Raw genomic sequence first — 14,966 nt, 5'->3', positions numbered from 1 at the left:
CAAGATGGCCGCCGGGCAGCTGCCCCCGAGACTTCCGGGAAAGCGGAGGGGCGGAGCCACCCGGAGGAGGGGGCGGGGCGGGGGTGGGGCGTGATGGGTGAGTGTTGCTGCGATTGGTCCTGGCGGTAGCATTCCCACGGCCGACTTGTTTTTATTTCGAGCGCTTACGCAAGAGTAGCGGGTACGCGGCTTTTGGCTCAGCTTCTATACTTACTGGTTTCCCAGACCCCACACATATTCTAGTTCTCATACTGCGCTGGTGATGCTCAGTCCAGCCTCTGACGTTAAGGTGTTCTTGAATTAGGGCGCCTCACTCCACATCCCTTGCGCGAATTTATCCAGTTTCGTGGCTTTACGTATGAAGATAACTCCCAAATACATGATTCCCGTCTGGAAGTCTCCCTGAGATCCAGACTGACAACCAATCGCCTGGTATCTCCATTTGGATATCCACAAGGCATTGCAAACTTAAACTGTGACTCTTGATCCGTCCGCCCCCACCCCCCAACACTACGGTCTCTCTCACCATCTCGGTAAATAACACTTCGATTCTTCAGTTGTCCAATCCATCAGCAAATCCTGTTGCTAAAATACATCTTGAACGAAGCCACTTCTGCATTCCTACTGCTACTACTTAGCCTAAACTACCATCTCACCGAGACTGTAACAGCCTTTTTTTTTTTTTTTAAATATTTTATTTATTGGACAGACGGAGATCACAAGTAGGCAGAGAGGCAGGCAGAGAGAGAGGAAGGGAAGCAGGCTCCCTGCTGAGCAGAGAGCCCGATTTGGGGCTCGATCTCAGGACCCTGAGATCATGACCTGAGCCGAAGGCAGAGGCTTTAACCCACTGAGCCACCCAGGTGCCCCCTGTAACAGCCTTTTAACGCAACTCCCTGCTTGGTCTTGTCTTCTTTCAGTCTGTTGCCCAAGTGTCAAGTTTTAAAGTATGTAGTTAAGACGATCAGCACTACATACCCAGCACTCCATATAATAGCACCAATGAGTATTCTCAAAAATTAAACCCATGCTTTGTTTCCTGGCTCATGGAACAGAATCTAAACTAACTACAGCCTAGAAAGCCATTTTTAATCCAGTCCCTGCTACATCACTAAATTCACCTCATCTCTCTCCGTCTGTTGGCATTTCCAGCTACACTTACTTTCTTTCAGCCTCTCAGACATGTCAAGCCCTTCCCATCATTGAGCCACCACTCATGCTGTCCCCTTTTGCCTGGGGTGCTCTTCCCTCAGTGGGCTCATTCTCAGCCTGTCTCAACTCAAATGTCGCCTCAGAGAAGCCTCCCTGTTATCTTACTACCTCTGAAGCAGGAATTAAGTCTGTACTTGCCTGCTCACTGTTTCCCACACTAAAAAGTAAGTTCCATGAGGAAGAACTTTGTTTTACTCTCTACCATTATCTTCAGCACACAGCAGGCACCCAATAAATATTAGTGGATTAAATACTGCTGAATGAAGAATCCCTTGAAGTAGGAATTTAATCCCCACTTCATAGATGAGTACACTGGGATAGAATGACATGACTTAGTCAAGAACATAAGCTATTGAGTAGCAAAGACAAGAACTCAACACTGGCCACTTAATAGGCTACTTTCTGCCCTACAGTGGTCTACCTCATGCTCAGAGTGAGAGCTAAATACCAGAGGCAGTCAGGACTGTAGAATAGCCCTAAAAAAGAGTCCTGCAGAGGAGTTAGGGGGAGGGGGAGGGGCACAGGGATCATGAATCATATGCACAGAGAAGCCATCATGTCCTGAGACTACCCAGGTCTTCTCCCCACTTAAGTGCTTTGACAGAATGACCTCTGCCATTCACTAGCCACACAATCACAAAACTTTGCTGAGTTGTTTCTTGTTATCTGTATAATGCAAGTATCATCTACCTACTGTAGTGTCAGAATATGTAAAAGATAAAATGTCTGGCACAGACTTGAATGATCAGTTGTCTCTATTATCCTTAACTTGAAAATGGTCTTGTAATTGCCCCTTCCCTTATGTTTGAAGATCAGTAGCTCATGCCACTACATCTCCATTTCCTAGCAAACAGGGTTGAATAAATACATCCAAGTAAATATAAAAATGCCTTTACCAAGGGTACCTGGGTGGCTCAGTTGGCTAAGCATCTGCCTTCAGCTCAGGTCATGATCCCAGGGTCCTGGGGTTGAGCCCCAGTGTTAGGCTCCCTCCTCTTCCTTTGCACAGCCAGCCCCCCACCCCCCAAGTTGTGTGCTCATTCATTCTCTCAAAATCTTAAAAAAAAATGCTTTTACCTGAACACTTTGGTTCAAAGACTGTTAAACACAAAGCAGAATTATCTGTATTATTCATCTTTCCAACAGATATTTCAGTGCCTATCACATGCAGTCACTGTTCAAAGCACTTCGGTAAAAAAGACAAAATCCCAACCTCATCGAGCTTCTATTCTAGCGATGGAATGTGAGAGTTCCAGCATTCATGGGGTGTGTGTATGTGTGTGTGTGTGAAAGCTAACAGGCAGTATCTTAAGCAATGTTTTAGAATTCAAATTTGTCAATATAACACAGAAGTCTATGATTTTAAAGACCATCTAGCCAATCTTCATTTGGAACTCAGGTTTGTTGTTTAAGGCTTTATAATTACCCCGATAATTATATATGATAGCAAATCTGATACTCTGTATTAAAGATTCATAGGACAAATAGGTTTCAAGATAAAATTGTATCCATACTACTGGAATAAATACAATGTGATTTATTTATAAATGAGAACAAATTAACAATGAATACTATTTCAAGTTAAAAAGGTGACACTATATTCAATACAGAATACACAACCTTTTATTTTTCTTCAAATTTGGAGTTTTTTAATTATACAAAGATGAGAAGTCAAGGTTTGTAACCTAAAAATATTTACTTATTAAAACTATATTAATACTTTCATAAACTATACAAAAAAGATAATGAGACAAACATGTACATTTATAGAAGAACTGCATATCAGTCATGCCAGATCCCTGGGAAGGGAATTCCCAGCACGACCTCATTCATCTGTGAGGACACAGAGCAATCCCTGTTCAGGCACACACATTCAATTCCTTGTTCAGCATGGTCAGCACTCTACTTCTTGATGATTTCCCTCTGTTATGAATGTGCATGTCCAGTTGTCTGCTTCTTAGAGCAGACATTTACCTAAAAGAAAGTGTTATAACAATCAGTTACTAGTTATTAATTTGGATTTGCACCAAAAAATCCAACAATCATTTTTTTAACTGTTTTTTGAAAGACACTTTGATAATAAAATACAATAAATTTTTCAAGGGTTAAGATATAAATATATTTCCAGATAAGGTATCTGAATAGTAACAAAATATTGGATAAGTTCTGTTTTCCTTAAAAAACCTTTCCCTAAGAGGGTATTTCAAAATGAAATCTCTGCAGAGTCATTTCAAATATTAAGTTACCTTCCTCATCCACCAGCCATTGGAGGAGGACTAGGGCCACGCAGATGATTAATTCGACCCATTCTTCTGGGAGGGTTGCCTGGTGGCCTAATAAAAGAAAATTTAATTTCTGCTGTTTAGTAGACATCAAGCGATTCCTTCCAAACACTCAAATAGACTCTTTACTCTTTATTTAAAATAGGAACTGCCAATTAGGTCAGGAGTTGAGAAAATTCAAATACAGGGACCCGACACTTAATGCACATGAGAAAAGTGAGTCAAGCAAGGAATTGTGATGATCTGAACAGTCCTTCCTGTAAATGAAAGCCCAAATGAAACCCAGCTTCCTGGAAATGCAAGCCCAACCCCATGCCGCTTCATCTTCTCTGGTTTTCTTTACCAGTGGAAATCCAGATTCTAAAGTAAAATCTCTAGATTTAAGGGTGGTCATCAGTTTTCATCCTCTAATTTGGACTTTTCCCATAGGATATTTCATATACATTTTAGCTTTGTCAAAGTGACTCTAATGATCAAATCAGAGGCAACTTACAGTAATGCATTAATTTTATGAAATAGAATTTAAACCTTTTATTTCCATGATCCATGAGCCTATGCCTATCCATCTATAATAGTTAACTTAATTAAAATTACAGAAAATATCTATTATCAATTTATTTATTTATTTATTTTCTATTATCAATTTAAAAAGCTCTACCCTCTTCCATCATCGTATCTGGAATCAGAGGAGCTTCCATAGCCTCTTCTCTTTTTCACATCTTGCTGAAGCAGAGTCTTGAAACTGAAACAAGGGGCAGAAAACAAAAATACCACTTTCAACATTATAAAATGTATCTCCATAGTTTCAGTTATGTGTGTGAGTGATGACTAAACTAAACCAACTTAGTTCCAACCCCACATTTCTCAAAGCCACCTTCCTGGACAACAGCATGTAGCACATGTCTACACAGGTGCCATGTTGTGGCCCCAAAGCTCCCATTCCTTGTCTTTCTTACATGCTAATAACTCTCCTTGACAGAGTCTAGAAGTGACTCTGAAACCAGAGCCATCTCCAATTTCCTTTCTCCACTTTACATCAGCTGTCAGGCCTCAGTGTTTGTTCTTACAGCACTGAGCATTCATTTCCCCCACATTTCCCCTGTCAACAGTCTGCCCAATGTTACCCTGCTGAGGGAGGAGCCTAGGGGGGTGTGCCAGAAGCACAGGGCTTCTAGGAAACCATCTGTATGGAATTTTCTTTACTTGTGGAGGGGGAAGAAGTTAAAACAATGTTTTAAAAAAATAATAGGGAGTAGGTGAGATGTGTGAGACTTTAAGGAAGTTTTGTACTGCGTAACTTAATGCCCCTCTGTCCCACTGTATTTTTCTATAGAACGATCTCTTCCATTTCCCCCCCCTTCTCCTTATGCTACATGTAGCCATCAGATTAATCTTTTTAAATCACAGCGACAGTTCAATTAAGTATAAAGACTGCAGTCTGCTATTCAAACCTCTCTGCCATCTTTCCTGTGTTTCCTCTACTTGGAGTAACTTGCCCTGATGTCCACCTCCCACAATCATGCCCAGCCCAACACCCATTGTAATATGAATTAAAGTAGATGAAGGGGCAGTCTCCCCCATCTCTGCATCCATGCAGTTCTCTGCCACGTGACGTTCAAATATATACATATATTCCAACTTAGCGTGAGTAAGACTTGTTGGTAGGTGATGAATAATTTTCACAAAACAAACAGCATGGGAAAGACAAAAAAATGCACTTAACTAAGAATAGCTTGAAATTATAGTAAAATTTAAATTTTTGGCTTCTGTGTCAATTCTAACAATTTAAAAAACAATTTTATTACTTGGGATATTTTGTATCAAGATCAAATACCCCTCGTTGGTTTATTGTATAATCTGGAGTAAAAGCTGCACATACACACTAAAGCTGAAACAGCAGAGAGAAAGTGAGGCACTGTCATTTGGCATTAGAATGGGGAGGCCTGGCTCCATCGATGCAGACTGAAATGGTTACCACACCAAGGCTAAGCCACAGTCAAGCTCCTAAACTATCATATTCATACTTGTTAGATGTATAAGGCAGCTTTACCACCACAAAAGTCTTCATTTTCCTTAGCAAAGCTAATAATTAAAAAATATATATTATAATTAAAAACTGTTTTGGAAAAGCTCAGCTTAAGAACCTCAACATAACGTATCTAATGTACTTCTGTTAACTTAAATATCAGGGCTATTAAGAGCACTGTTAACACTTACAACAAAACCACGAACTCTGCTATCCCCCAGAAGAAATCTGTTATCAAAGATAATCTCCATGGGGACTGACTCCGGCTGTCCAATACTTGTCCTACAGACAAGAAAAAAGAAACTTCAGTTAGTACTACAAATCTCTGACACAAGATGTATTACCATTTGTTGCTTAGGGAACAGTAAGACTCAGTTTTCAACTTGCTCACTCTTCCAGATGGCCAACACAAGGAAAGGTTTGTTATCTGTGCATCCTTCTAAAAAAGGGTTCAGGGAAGTAAAGCTCTTTGATCTACGGGTCTTTTAATATGTCAAATGTTTTCCTATGTTCCTAATTTTGGTGAGTGACAATTCAAGTATTTTTTTTCTCTTTCTAAATTGTGGTAAAATACAAATTAAAAATTCCCATTTGAACCATTTTTAAGTGTATAGTTCTATGGTATTAAGTGCATTCACACTGTTGGCACAACCATCACCATCATCCATCTCCAGAACTTTTTGAATCTTCCCCTAATTGAAACTCACTCTCATTCAACACTAACTCCCCTTTTCTCCCTTCCCCTACTTCCTGGCAACCACCCTTTTACTTTCTGTCTCTATGAATTTGACTGCTCCAGGAACCTCATGTGAGGAATCACATAGTATTTTTACTTTGTTGACAGGCTTATGTCTTCATGTCTCAACCATGTTACATTGTAGGTATGTCAAACTTACCCCCCCCCTTTTCAAGGCTGACTAATATTCTATCATGTGTATATGCTGCATTTTGTTATGCAAACATCTGTTGATGGGACGCTTGGGTTGCTTCCACCCATTGGCTATTGTGACAATGCTGGTACAAATGCCAGTGCATGAATCTCTGTTTATTCAAGTATTTTGAGGAAACAAATGGAATGAGTAAATATAAAAGAATATTCACACCACTTGAATGTGAAATTGTGAAATATTTCACAATGTGAAATGTGAAAACATTTTTCACCTGCAAAGTCTCTTTCCTGTATAAAAAAAAGTTGTTTACACACACTCTTAAAATCTTTACAGTTATGGGGCGCCTGGGTGGCTCAGTGAGTTAAAGCCTTGCCTTCAGCTCAGGTCATGATCTCAGGGTCCTGGGATCAAGCCCCGCATAGGGTTCTCTGCTCAGCAGGGAGCCCGCTTCCCCTCTCTCTCGCTGCCTGCCTCTCTGCCTACTTGTGATCTCTGTCAAGTAAATAAATAAAATCTTTTAAAAAAAATCTTTACAGTTATGTTAAAATTTCCATAAATCAAAGAGTCTGGGTGTTCTAAGTACTGAAGAGAACTTGCCCTGTTCATTAAAATAGCCACTATTTTTCTGTAATTCCACTGTAATGGGATGTTGTTGATTCTAATTATGGATTCCATGTTTGTTTGTTTTTTAAGAGTTATTTATTTACTTGAGAGAGGGAGAGAGGAACAAGCAGACTCCCCACTGAGCCTGGAGCCTGACACGTTAAATCCCAGGATCCTGAGATCATGACTTAAGCCAAAATCAAGACTTGGATGCCTAACTGACTGAGCCAGCCAGGCGTCCCTATGGACTCGTTTTATCTTAAGCAAAAACAAAGATCTATTTTTCAAACCACTTTAAATAGTGGAAGCTACAACATGAAAAGTTAGAGCTCTAGTTTTAGCCTTGAGAATTAAGAGGTCAGAATATTCTGAAAGAACAGCTGTCAACCACCTCTCCTCTCCATTTTTTCAAGGGCTTCACCACACTGACCTCCACCCCCTCAGTTAGGGTTTACAATTCCTCTTTGACTGCCTTACTTTCAAGGATCCATCTGGATCTGAGCTCTCAATGGAGCTATTGACAAAAAAGGGATACACTTCAAGCCAGTGCGTGGGTGATACGCTCTGGTTCTGCCTCTTATTAGCTCTGCTTCATTGGCTGATGTGATATTTTCCTGCTCTGAGAAAAAGTATTCCAAAGCTAGTCATCATTTAGGATTGCTGAAGAAAAAGTCATGTGATAGCAAGAGAAATGTTCTGTCACTGTGAAGTGCTAATAAATTCAAACCTTCTAAGAGAGATCTAACTAGAACACAATTCTTTCTTTGGGACTCTAAAGAATCCTCTGCATGCACTTGCATTATTCTATCTTGCTTTAGCACTTCTCCCTCCTAGTTTCTGAAGGCAGAAAGCTCCCCTCCCAATATCTGCAGAGGGAAATAAGTTGCTTGGATACAACTGGCATTTCTCAACTATAAAGGTGAGATAAAAGGCCTTAATAGAACCTTTATGTTATTTATGTGGATCCACTACTGAGTAAGGGACAGGTGAGGCTAGGTCGGGAGAGGTAGGTAGCGGGCTACGGGATCAGGCTCACAAAAATCACAAAAAATGTGGAGGTGTGAGGGAACCAGAGATAAGGGAACAAACCTGACCACCCTGCCCTAGGTCTCAGAGGTGGGGTCTTGTTATAACAGCTACTTATGACCAACAAAGAATTACCTGACCCTAAAAAGAAAGTAAGCCATTGAAGGTGTTATTACTAGCCCTTACTCTATGTTGCTATCAATAGAGATGTTAAAAGGATTTTTTAAGTTCCCTGGTTAGCTTTCTATAAAAGACCAGCCCTAAAACCCCTCAGTGGCAACCCTGTTGGGACCCCTCTCACTCCTGAAAGCTTTTTCTGTATCCTCACTTAATGAAATTCTTATCACTTTACTCACTCTCCTATGTCCACGAGATTCAATTTTCAACTGCGTGAGATACAAACCTCACTCCCACTTCACTATGACAATGCATGTACTACAAAAGACGTACTACAAAGAATGACCCCATAATGCATACATAGAAGCTGCCAGCCTTACCCATAAAGGATATAACACAAAGTCTGCTAAAAAAAAGTGCCCCAAATAAGATGTAACTTTGATGCTTTTGGGTAGTGTCCATCACCCCACTTGTTTCTGAGATTTTTAATTGGAAGAGGATGCGGGAAGGCATATTTGAAGAGAAATGCAAAGTGCACTCAGCCAGAAGACTTCTCACTCATCACCTGCATCCTTTCTGAAGATAAACAGATGATTCAAATAGAACAAGGACCTAGCTCCACGGATCCTGCCTCCTAAGATTGCACCAAATATCACATGATTCCACCTGAGTCAACCAGGTGGGCAGAGGGTTTTGGCATTGGTCTGACCCAGTCATATTGTGCCTTTCCTTTTCAGACACTTACTATTATTAAGATTCATTTGTTTGGGGGCGCCTGCGTGGCCTAGTGGGTTAAGCCTCTGCCTTCGGCCCAGGTCATGGTCTCAGGGTCCTGGGATCGAGCCCCGCATCTCTCTCTGCTCAGCGGGGAGCCTGCTTCCCCCCTCTCTCTCTCTCTGCTTGCCTCTCTGCCTACTTGTGATCTCTCTCTCTGTCAAATAAATAAATAAAAATTTTTAAAAAATCACTTGTTTTGTTGAAAGAGCGAGCGAGCGAGCGCAGAGGGTAGGAACAAAGGAGCGAGAATTCCAAGCCAACTCCCCGCTGAGCGCGGAGCCCCAGGCAGGGCAGATCCCACCACCCTCAGTTCATAACCTGAGTCAAACCAAGTGTCCGATGAATCTCAACCGACTGAGCCACCCAGGCGACACTTTCTTTGTGGAGTCACTGAACGAAGTCACTCTCAGATTCTCTACTCCAGGAATAGTTACCTTTGTTCCTACAGGGGGCGGTGCTTCTTTCTGCGCCCCTCGGAATTAGGGCAAAGAAAAAAATTACGTGTATGACTAGCTACCTACTCCTGGGGGCGGGAGAGGGGGAAGGGAAGGCTACCCCATTTATTTAATTCTCCTTACACATTATAAAGACCGTCTAGTAGATAACAGCAGGGACGCGGACAACAGTCACCTCTGCTCGAAAGCCGACTGAGCCATCATTAACTACCTTCATGCTGCCAGGCAACCTACTGGACCTAGCTGCGCCTCAGAATCTCCGCCCCTAAAATCGGATAACAAAACAACGACCTGAACAGGGCTGCTGTAGAGACGGAATGGGTTGACAGCGCAAAAGTTACAACAGCGCCCAGACACAGGCGCTACGCAGACAGACGGTGCTAACCCCGTTGTCATTACTAGCTAAGGAAGCGGGCGCGCGAGAGCAAAGACCGCGTTGGCGACACCCACAGCCAGAAGCTGGGCGAGGACGCCGGGCAGTCGGCACCGTCGTCACCACCGGGACCTCGGCCCCCGCCTGCGGGCTCAGAGACGCTCGGCTGACGCGGCACAGGGCCCAGCGACTTCGGGAAATAGGTGCTGGGCCGGCGGGCGAGGATGGAAGAAACCCGGGTCCGGCCTCCCAAGCCAGCGGCCGCCCCCCAACACCCTGCAACTCACCATTCGAGATGTAAACCATCTTCGGCGCTTGTTGCCGGCTTCCGGAGCGACTGAGGGGCTTGGCTCCTCTCGGCCTCGGTATCTCCCTCTGCGCCCCGCCCTTTAACGTCACAGTCTGAGGTTAGACCAACCAGCGACGGAGGAAGGAGGTGGACAGAACCCATTGGCTGCTGGAGGGACACGCACAAGACCGCCGTTTTTTGCGTCGTCACGCGGGCGACTTCCGGTCGAGCGAGGGCAGCGGGGCAGGTGACCGGAAGTGATGTTTGGGGTTTAACCCGTAAACGCGCGCTTACCTACCTGTTTTTGGAATGGAGCTTGGAGGGTTCGTCTTCACCGCACGGTGAGGAGTAACTGTTTTCTGGTTGTTTGCTGGACCCAGGGACGGGAAGGCGAAGCTGTACAGTGAAGTGCTGGCAGGAGGAAGTTCCTGAGAATATTCCAGAAGTGTTGATATTTGAGGGTGTGGAGGGCAGTGCTCTCGGGCCGAGGCGGTGACCAAACCCGACGGAGCTTTAGTGTCCTGTCTTCGGAATACACGGACAGGCACCCGTTAGATGTGTTCACTATTTGTAAAACCAGTGTTTCTGCTCTCGGTTCGCCAGAAGCGAATGGAGTTACTAGCTCTTGTGAGGCAACCGTGAAAATAAATCTGTAGCGCGAGACCATTCTCTTGTTTTTTACTGGTGGCCACGTGGCAATCTCAGTCCTGTCTCAGGGCCTTTGTACTTGGCTGTCCTACCCCAAGTCCTAATGGTTGTGACCCCCCCCCACCTTTCCCCAACCCCCAAGTTCCGAGTGCTCAAGCCACGTGTCAGCTCGAAAAGGTTACCCCATCCAGATAATTACATTTTGTACTTAATAGTGTTGGTTAATGTCCTCAAACCTAGAGCAAACATTCAATTTAATACTGATTTTTTGGGGAGCAATTACCCCCCTCCAAATTGTATAATAGGACAAGACAATATCCTTTACTTTTTTTGAGATTGTTTTAAAAGATATTTTTATTTGACACAGAGAACGAGCGAGCACAAGTAGGCAGAGCAGCAGGCAGAGGGAGAAGCAGAGTCCCCACTGAGCAGGGACCCCTATGTGGCTCTTGATGTCAGGACTCTGGGATCATGACCTGAGCCGAAGGCAGCCGCTTAATCGACTGGGCTACCCAAATGTCCTTTCTTTCGAGACTTTTGCAGCACAATCATAAAGGATCATTTTTGCAAAAATAGTGGGAAAGGTCATTAATTGTACCAAGGACCTTTTCTAACCCTAACCCAGGCACCCCCCCCCCCCAAGGACATTTTTTAACCTGGACCATGTCCCCATCATCCCTTACCGGCACTACTCTACTTGCCTTCTAACTGAAATTCCAGCTTCCACCTTTGGCAGCCTTAACCAGTTTTTCAAACTGAAGCAGGAGTGCTTTTTTTTTTTTTTTTTTTTTTAAATAAAAACCATCTTATTCCTTTGTACCTTTAAGACACTAAGATTTAGTGATTTCCTATTGCTCTTGGAAAGAAATCCAGTTTCTTTTCATGGCCTATGGGCTCCTCACGACCCGTCTACTTGATTGCGCCTTTCACTATATCTTCTGCCACAATCCCCACCCGTATTGTGCTCTACCAACATTGTTCTTTTAGTGTCTGGAGCACCTCCCTATCATGCCTCCGAGACTGTGTGTGCTTTTCCCTCCACCTGGAGTACTCTTGCCCTGGTTCCTTGCAGATAGCTCCTTTTATCCTTTCAATCTCAGTTTAAGTGTCACCACTTCTGAATACCTTTTCCTGGCCACTCATCTCCATGATCATTTTCTCCATAGTGCTTAACAATGTGAAATTATTTTATTTATCTGATCGTTGATTTTTGTCTCTTGAGAAAATACAGGATCTAAAAAGTCAGGAACCCCACCTGCCTTGTTGCCTTTTAGACCTTCAAGTTCTATCATGACCCTTGGCAGATAGTAGGTACTCAAATATTTGTTGGTTGACCTGGGGGTGGGGAGAATTGGGCGGGGGGCGGGGGGTGCTGTGTTTCTAAAAGTTCCCTGAAAAATTGACCAGTCAAGAAAGGAGGAAGGGAACTAACATCGGGATCTCTTGAGTACCAGACTCTGCTAAGTTATCTCTTCCTTCCCATTTCTCTGTCTTGATCATTTCTTCCCGAGATTTAATGCAGTGATTTCCTAGTGAACTACCTTTGGCTTGTCCCACTCCATTTTATGGTATACGTAACTGCCAATTTAATCCAATTTTGCCTCCTTCCTGTTACCAACCTTCACTTTCTCCCATCCCTGCCACCTAATAATGCCCAGCCTCCCTGGTGTAGCACTGATGGATTCCCTGATGGAGCTCACATTTATCTTCCTGACTTCTAATTTCCTGATAGACCCCTTGTTGTCCTGCTTGTTGCTCCTGCTCATGTGTATCTTCTTGATGAAAATTTTCCCCACTTCATAAAACTAATCCGTCCTTCAAAGTGAGACATGTTCCTATCAAATGACATAATGAATGTGAAGGGACTTTGCAAATTGAAAAAAAAAAGTGTAATTAGTAGCAAGGTGGGTGGGGGACAAAGATAAGATTTCCTCTATTTCCCTAATCTTCAAAGTCTAGAACTGTATGTTAACTACTAGCCACATGTGGCTGTTGAGCAGCTGAAATGTGGTTAGGCTGAATTCATATGTGCTGTGCATACAAAATACACAGTAGATTATAAGGACTTAAAATGAAAAAAAATGCACAGTATCTTATCTTCTTTTTAATATTGATTACACATTGAAATTATATTATTTTGGCTATCAGGTTACATAAGATATTTTAAGGTATTAAGAGTCCCTTTGCCTGTTTCTTTTTGCTTCGTTAATGTGACTGCTAGAAAATTTTAAAATTACATACTTGGCTTACATTTATGGCTCACATGACATTTCTGTTGGATACTGCTGGTCTAGAATGAAGATATTGGCTTGGCGCAGAAAAGGCACCCAGTGGGGCACCTGGGTAGCTCAGTGGGTTAAAGCCTCTGCCTTCAGCTCAGCTCATGATCTCAGGGTCCTGGGATCGAGCCCCGCATCGGGCTTTCTGCTCCGTGGGGAGCCTGCTTCCTCCTCTCTCTCTCTGCCTGCTTCTCTGCCTACTTGTGAGCTATGTCTGTCAAGTAAATAAATAAAATCTTAAAAAAAAAGAAAAGAAGAGGCACCCAGTAAATATTGTTGAATGAATGAATGAATGGTCTTAATACTGGTTAATATTTTAGTCTATGTGCTGCCAATGTCAGCATCACAATGAATAATACACAGGGTTTTATATATTCTGTATGTCAGACACTGTTCTATGCACTTTATTACTTCATTTAATCCTTACAATAATAATGATAGCTAACATTTATATAGCACTTACCCTGTGCCATGCAATATTCTAAGTGCTTTTCATGTATTAATTCATTTACACTTCAATCTTATCAAGTGGGTTCTACTCTAATTCCCATTTTACAGATGAGGAAACTGAGTCACAGCCCAAGTGATCTGTCCAAGATCATACAGCTAGTTAAGCAAAGCAGAGGTTAAGACCAAGAGTGTGGCTCTGTAGCTTGTGCTCTTGACTCCTGTACTATAATATGTCTCCACTCAGTAACAGTTATTAAAACAGTAATACTCAGCATAGAAGGGGAGGTGGTTTCTGGAGATTGAAAGTATCTCAGTTTTCTCGAAGTTGCAAAATAGCTTCCCCTGGGTTTTCTTTTCTAAACATCCCAATGCATGAAATTCCCCTAGGCATCAAAGTTAATCACCTTCCCATCTCTGCACCAATCCCTTGGCCAGAGGGCTGGGCTGTTGTCAAAGACAGCTACCTCAGGAAACCACGTGGTTTGGGAATTGAAGGGGGGTAGTGTTTACCACAAGGTAGTGAAGGGAAGCTGGGTTGCATCAAAACAACAAGATGCCCTCAATACTGCCTTTAGGGAACATGGAAGATACTTGACATTTATATTCATTATTAACCTTTTATGGGTTTGTTCTTACAGTTATTGTCTTGTATTCTTTATTGTGTTCAGGCTCAGAAATCTTAGCTCTTTCATTGTCTCATTTTTTGACTAATCCTTAAAAGCAGATTTTTGGTATTTTTATACTTGCATTCCCTAGTACAAAAAAAGTATTGCTTTCTCAGCCTTATCTCTAGATCCTGAAAAATGGAGTAAAGAAATGGAAATGTACGTTCTATTACTATGTTTATACCTCTCAAGATAACATTGACTTTTTAATTAATTATTTTATTAACGTATAATGTATTATTTGTCCCAGGGGTACAGGTCTGTGAATTGTCAGACTTACACACTTCACAGCGCTCACCATATCACATACCCTCCCCAGTGTCCATAACCCAACCACCCTCTCCCTACCCTCTTTCCCCCAGCAACCCTCAGTTTGTTTTGTGAGATTAAGAGTTTGTTATGGTTTGTCTTGAAAAAATTAGAGTAGAGATATAGGCCCATTGATTTTAAGGAACATATGATTCATTATTCTTCTTCACTAAATGAGTCAGAGCAGAGCATTTAATAATAGTCCTTAGATTTGTTTTTGTTTTAATGTGATTCCTGAGCGGGGCACCTGGGTAGCTCAGCTGGTTAAGCATCTGCCTAGGGCTCAGGTCATGACCTGGGATCTAGCCTTGCTTTGGGCTCCCCGCTCAGTGGAGAGTCTTCTCTTTCTGCTTCTGTCCCTCCCCTATGCCCCGCTTGTGCACGCATGTTGGCGCATGCTCTCTCTCTCAAATAAATAAAATCTTAAAAAAAAAAATGTGATACCTGAGCATGATATAAAAAATCAAAAGATACAGATACTCCATGAAGAACACGTCTCCTTTCTTCCCCTGTAACTCAGGATGCTAAACTTTGATCCCCTAGGTTAGCAAGGATGTTGTAAGCA

The 14,966-nt window shown here is 42.5% G+C and overlaps 1 protein-coding gene across 1 annotated transcript; it reads right to left on the bottom strand.

Annotated features, from left to right (window-relative positions):
* Window positions 1–2,726: 2,726 nt before the first annotated feature.
* Window positions 2,727–10,136, bottom strand: SELENOK (selenoprotein K). The gene is made up of 5 exons (XM_080827359.1): window positions 10,049–10,136; window positions 5,712–5,802; window positions 4,153–4,236; window positions 3,459–3,545; window positions 2,727–3,186 (listed from the first exon to the last, which is right to left on the bottom strand). Exons 1-4 carry the CDS (start codon window positions 10,065–10,067, stop codon window positions 3,464–3,466), a joined length of 276 nt encoding a protein of 91 aa, XP_080683485.1. The 5' UTR covers window positions 10,068–10,136; the 3' UTR covers window positions 2,727–3,186; window positions 3,459–3,463.
* Between the last annotated feature and the right edge of the window lie 4,830 nt (window positions 10,137–14,966).

The sequence above is a fragment of the Martes martes genome (assembly GCF_963455335.1).
Source record: "Martes martes genome assembly, chromosome: 1".
Lineage (NCBI taxonomy): Eukaryota > Metazoa > Chordata > Mammalia > Carnivora > Mustelidae > Martes > Martes martes.
Note: the sequence above shows the minus strand (reverse complement) of the source record. Positions and strands in the feature narration are given on the sequence as shown.

What these genes read in the sequence shown, in the direction of transcription:
- SELENOK (XM_080827359.1), bottom strand. An exon ending in GCAGAGTTCGTGGTTTTGTT is followed by an intron (nt 4,237 to 5,711) that starts GTAAGTGTTAAC and finishes CCCTTGTTTCAG; the next exon opens with TTTCAAGACTCTGCTTCAGC. An exon ending in AGATACGATGATGGAAGAGG is followed by an intron (nt 3,546 to 4,152) that starts GTAGAGCTTTTT and finishes TTCTTTTATTAG; the next exon opens with GCCACCAGGCAACCCTCCCA.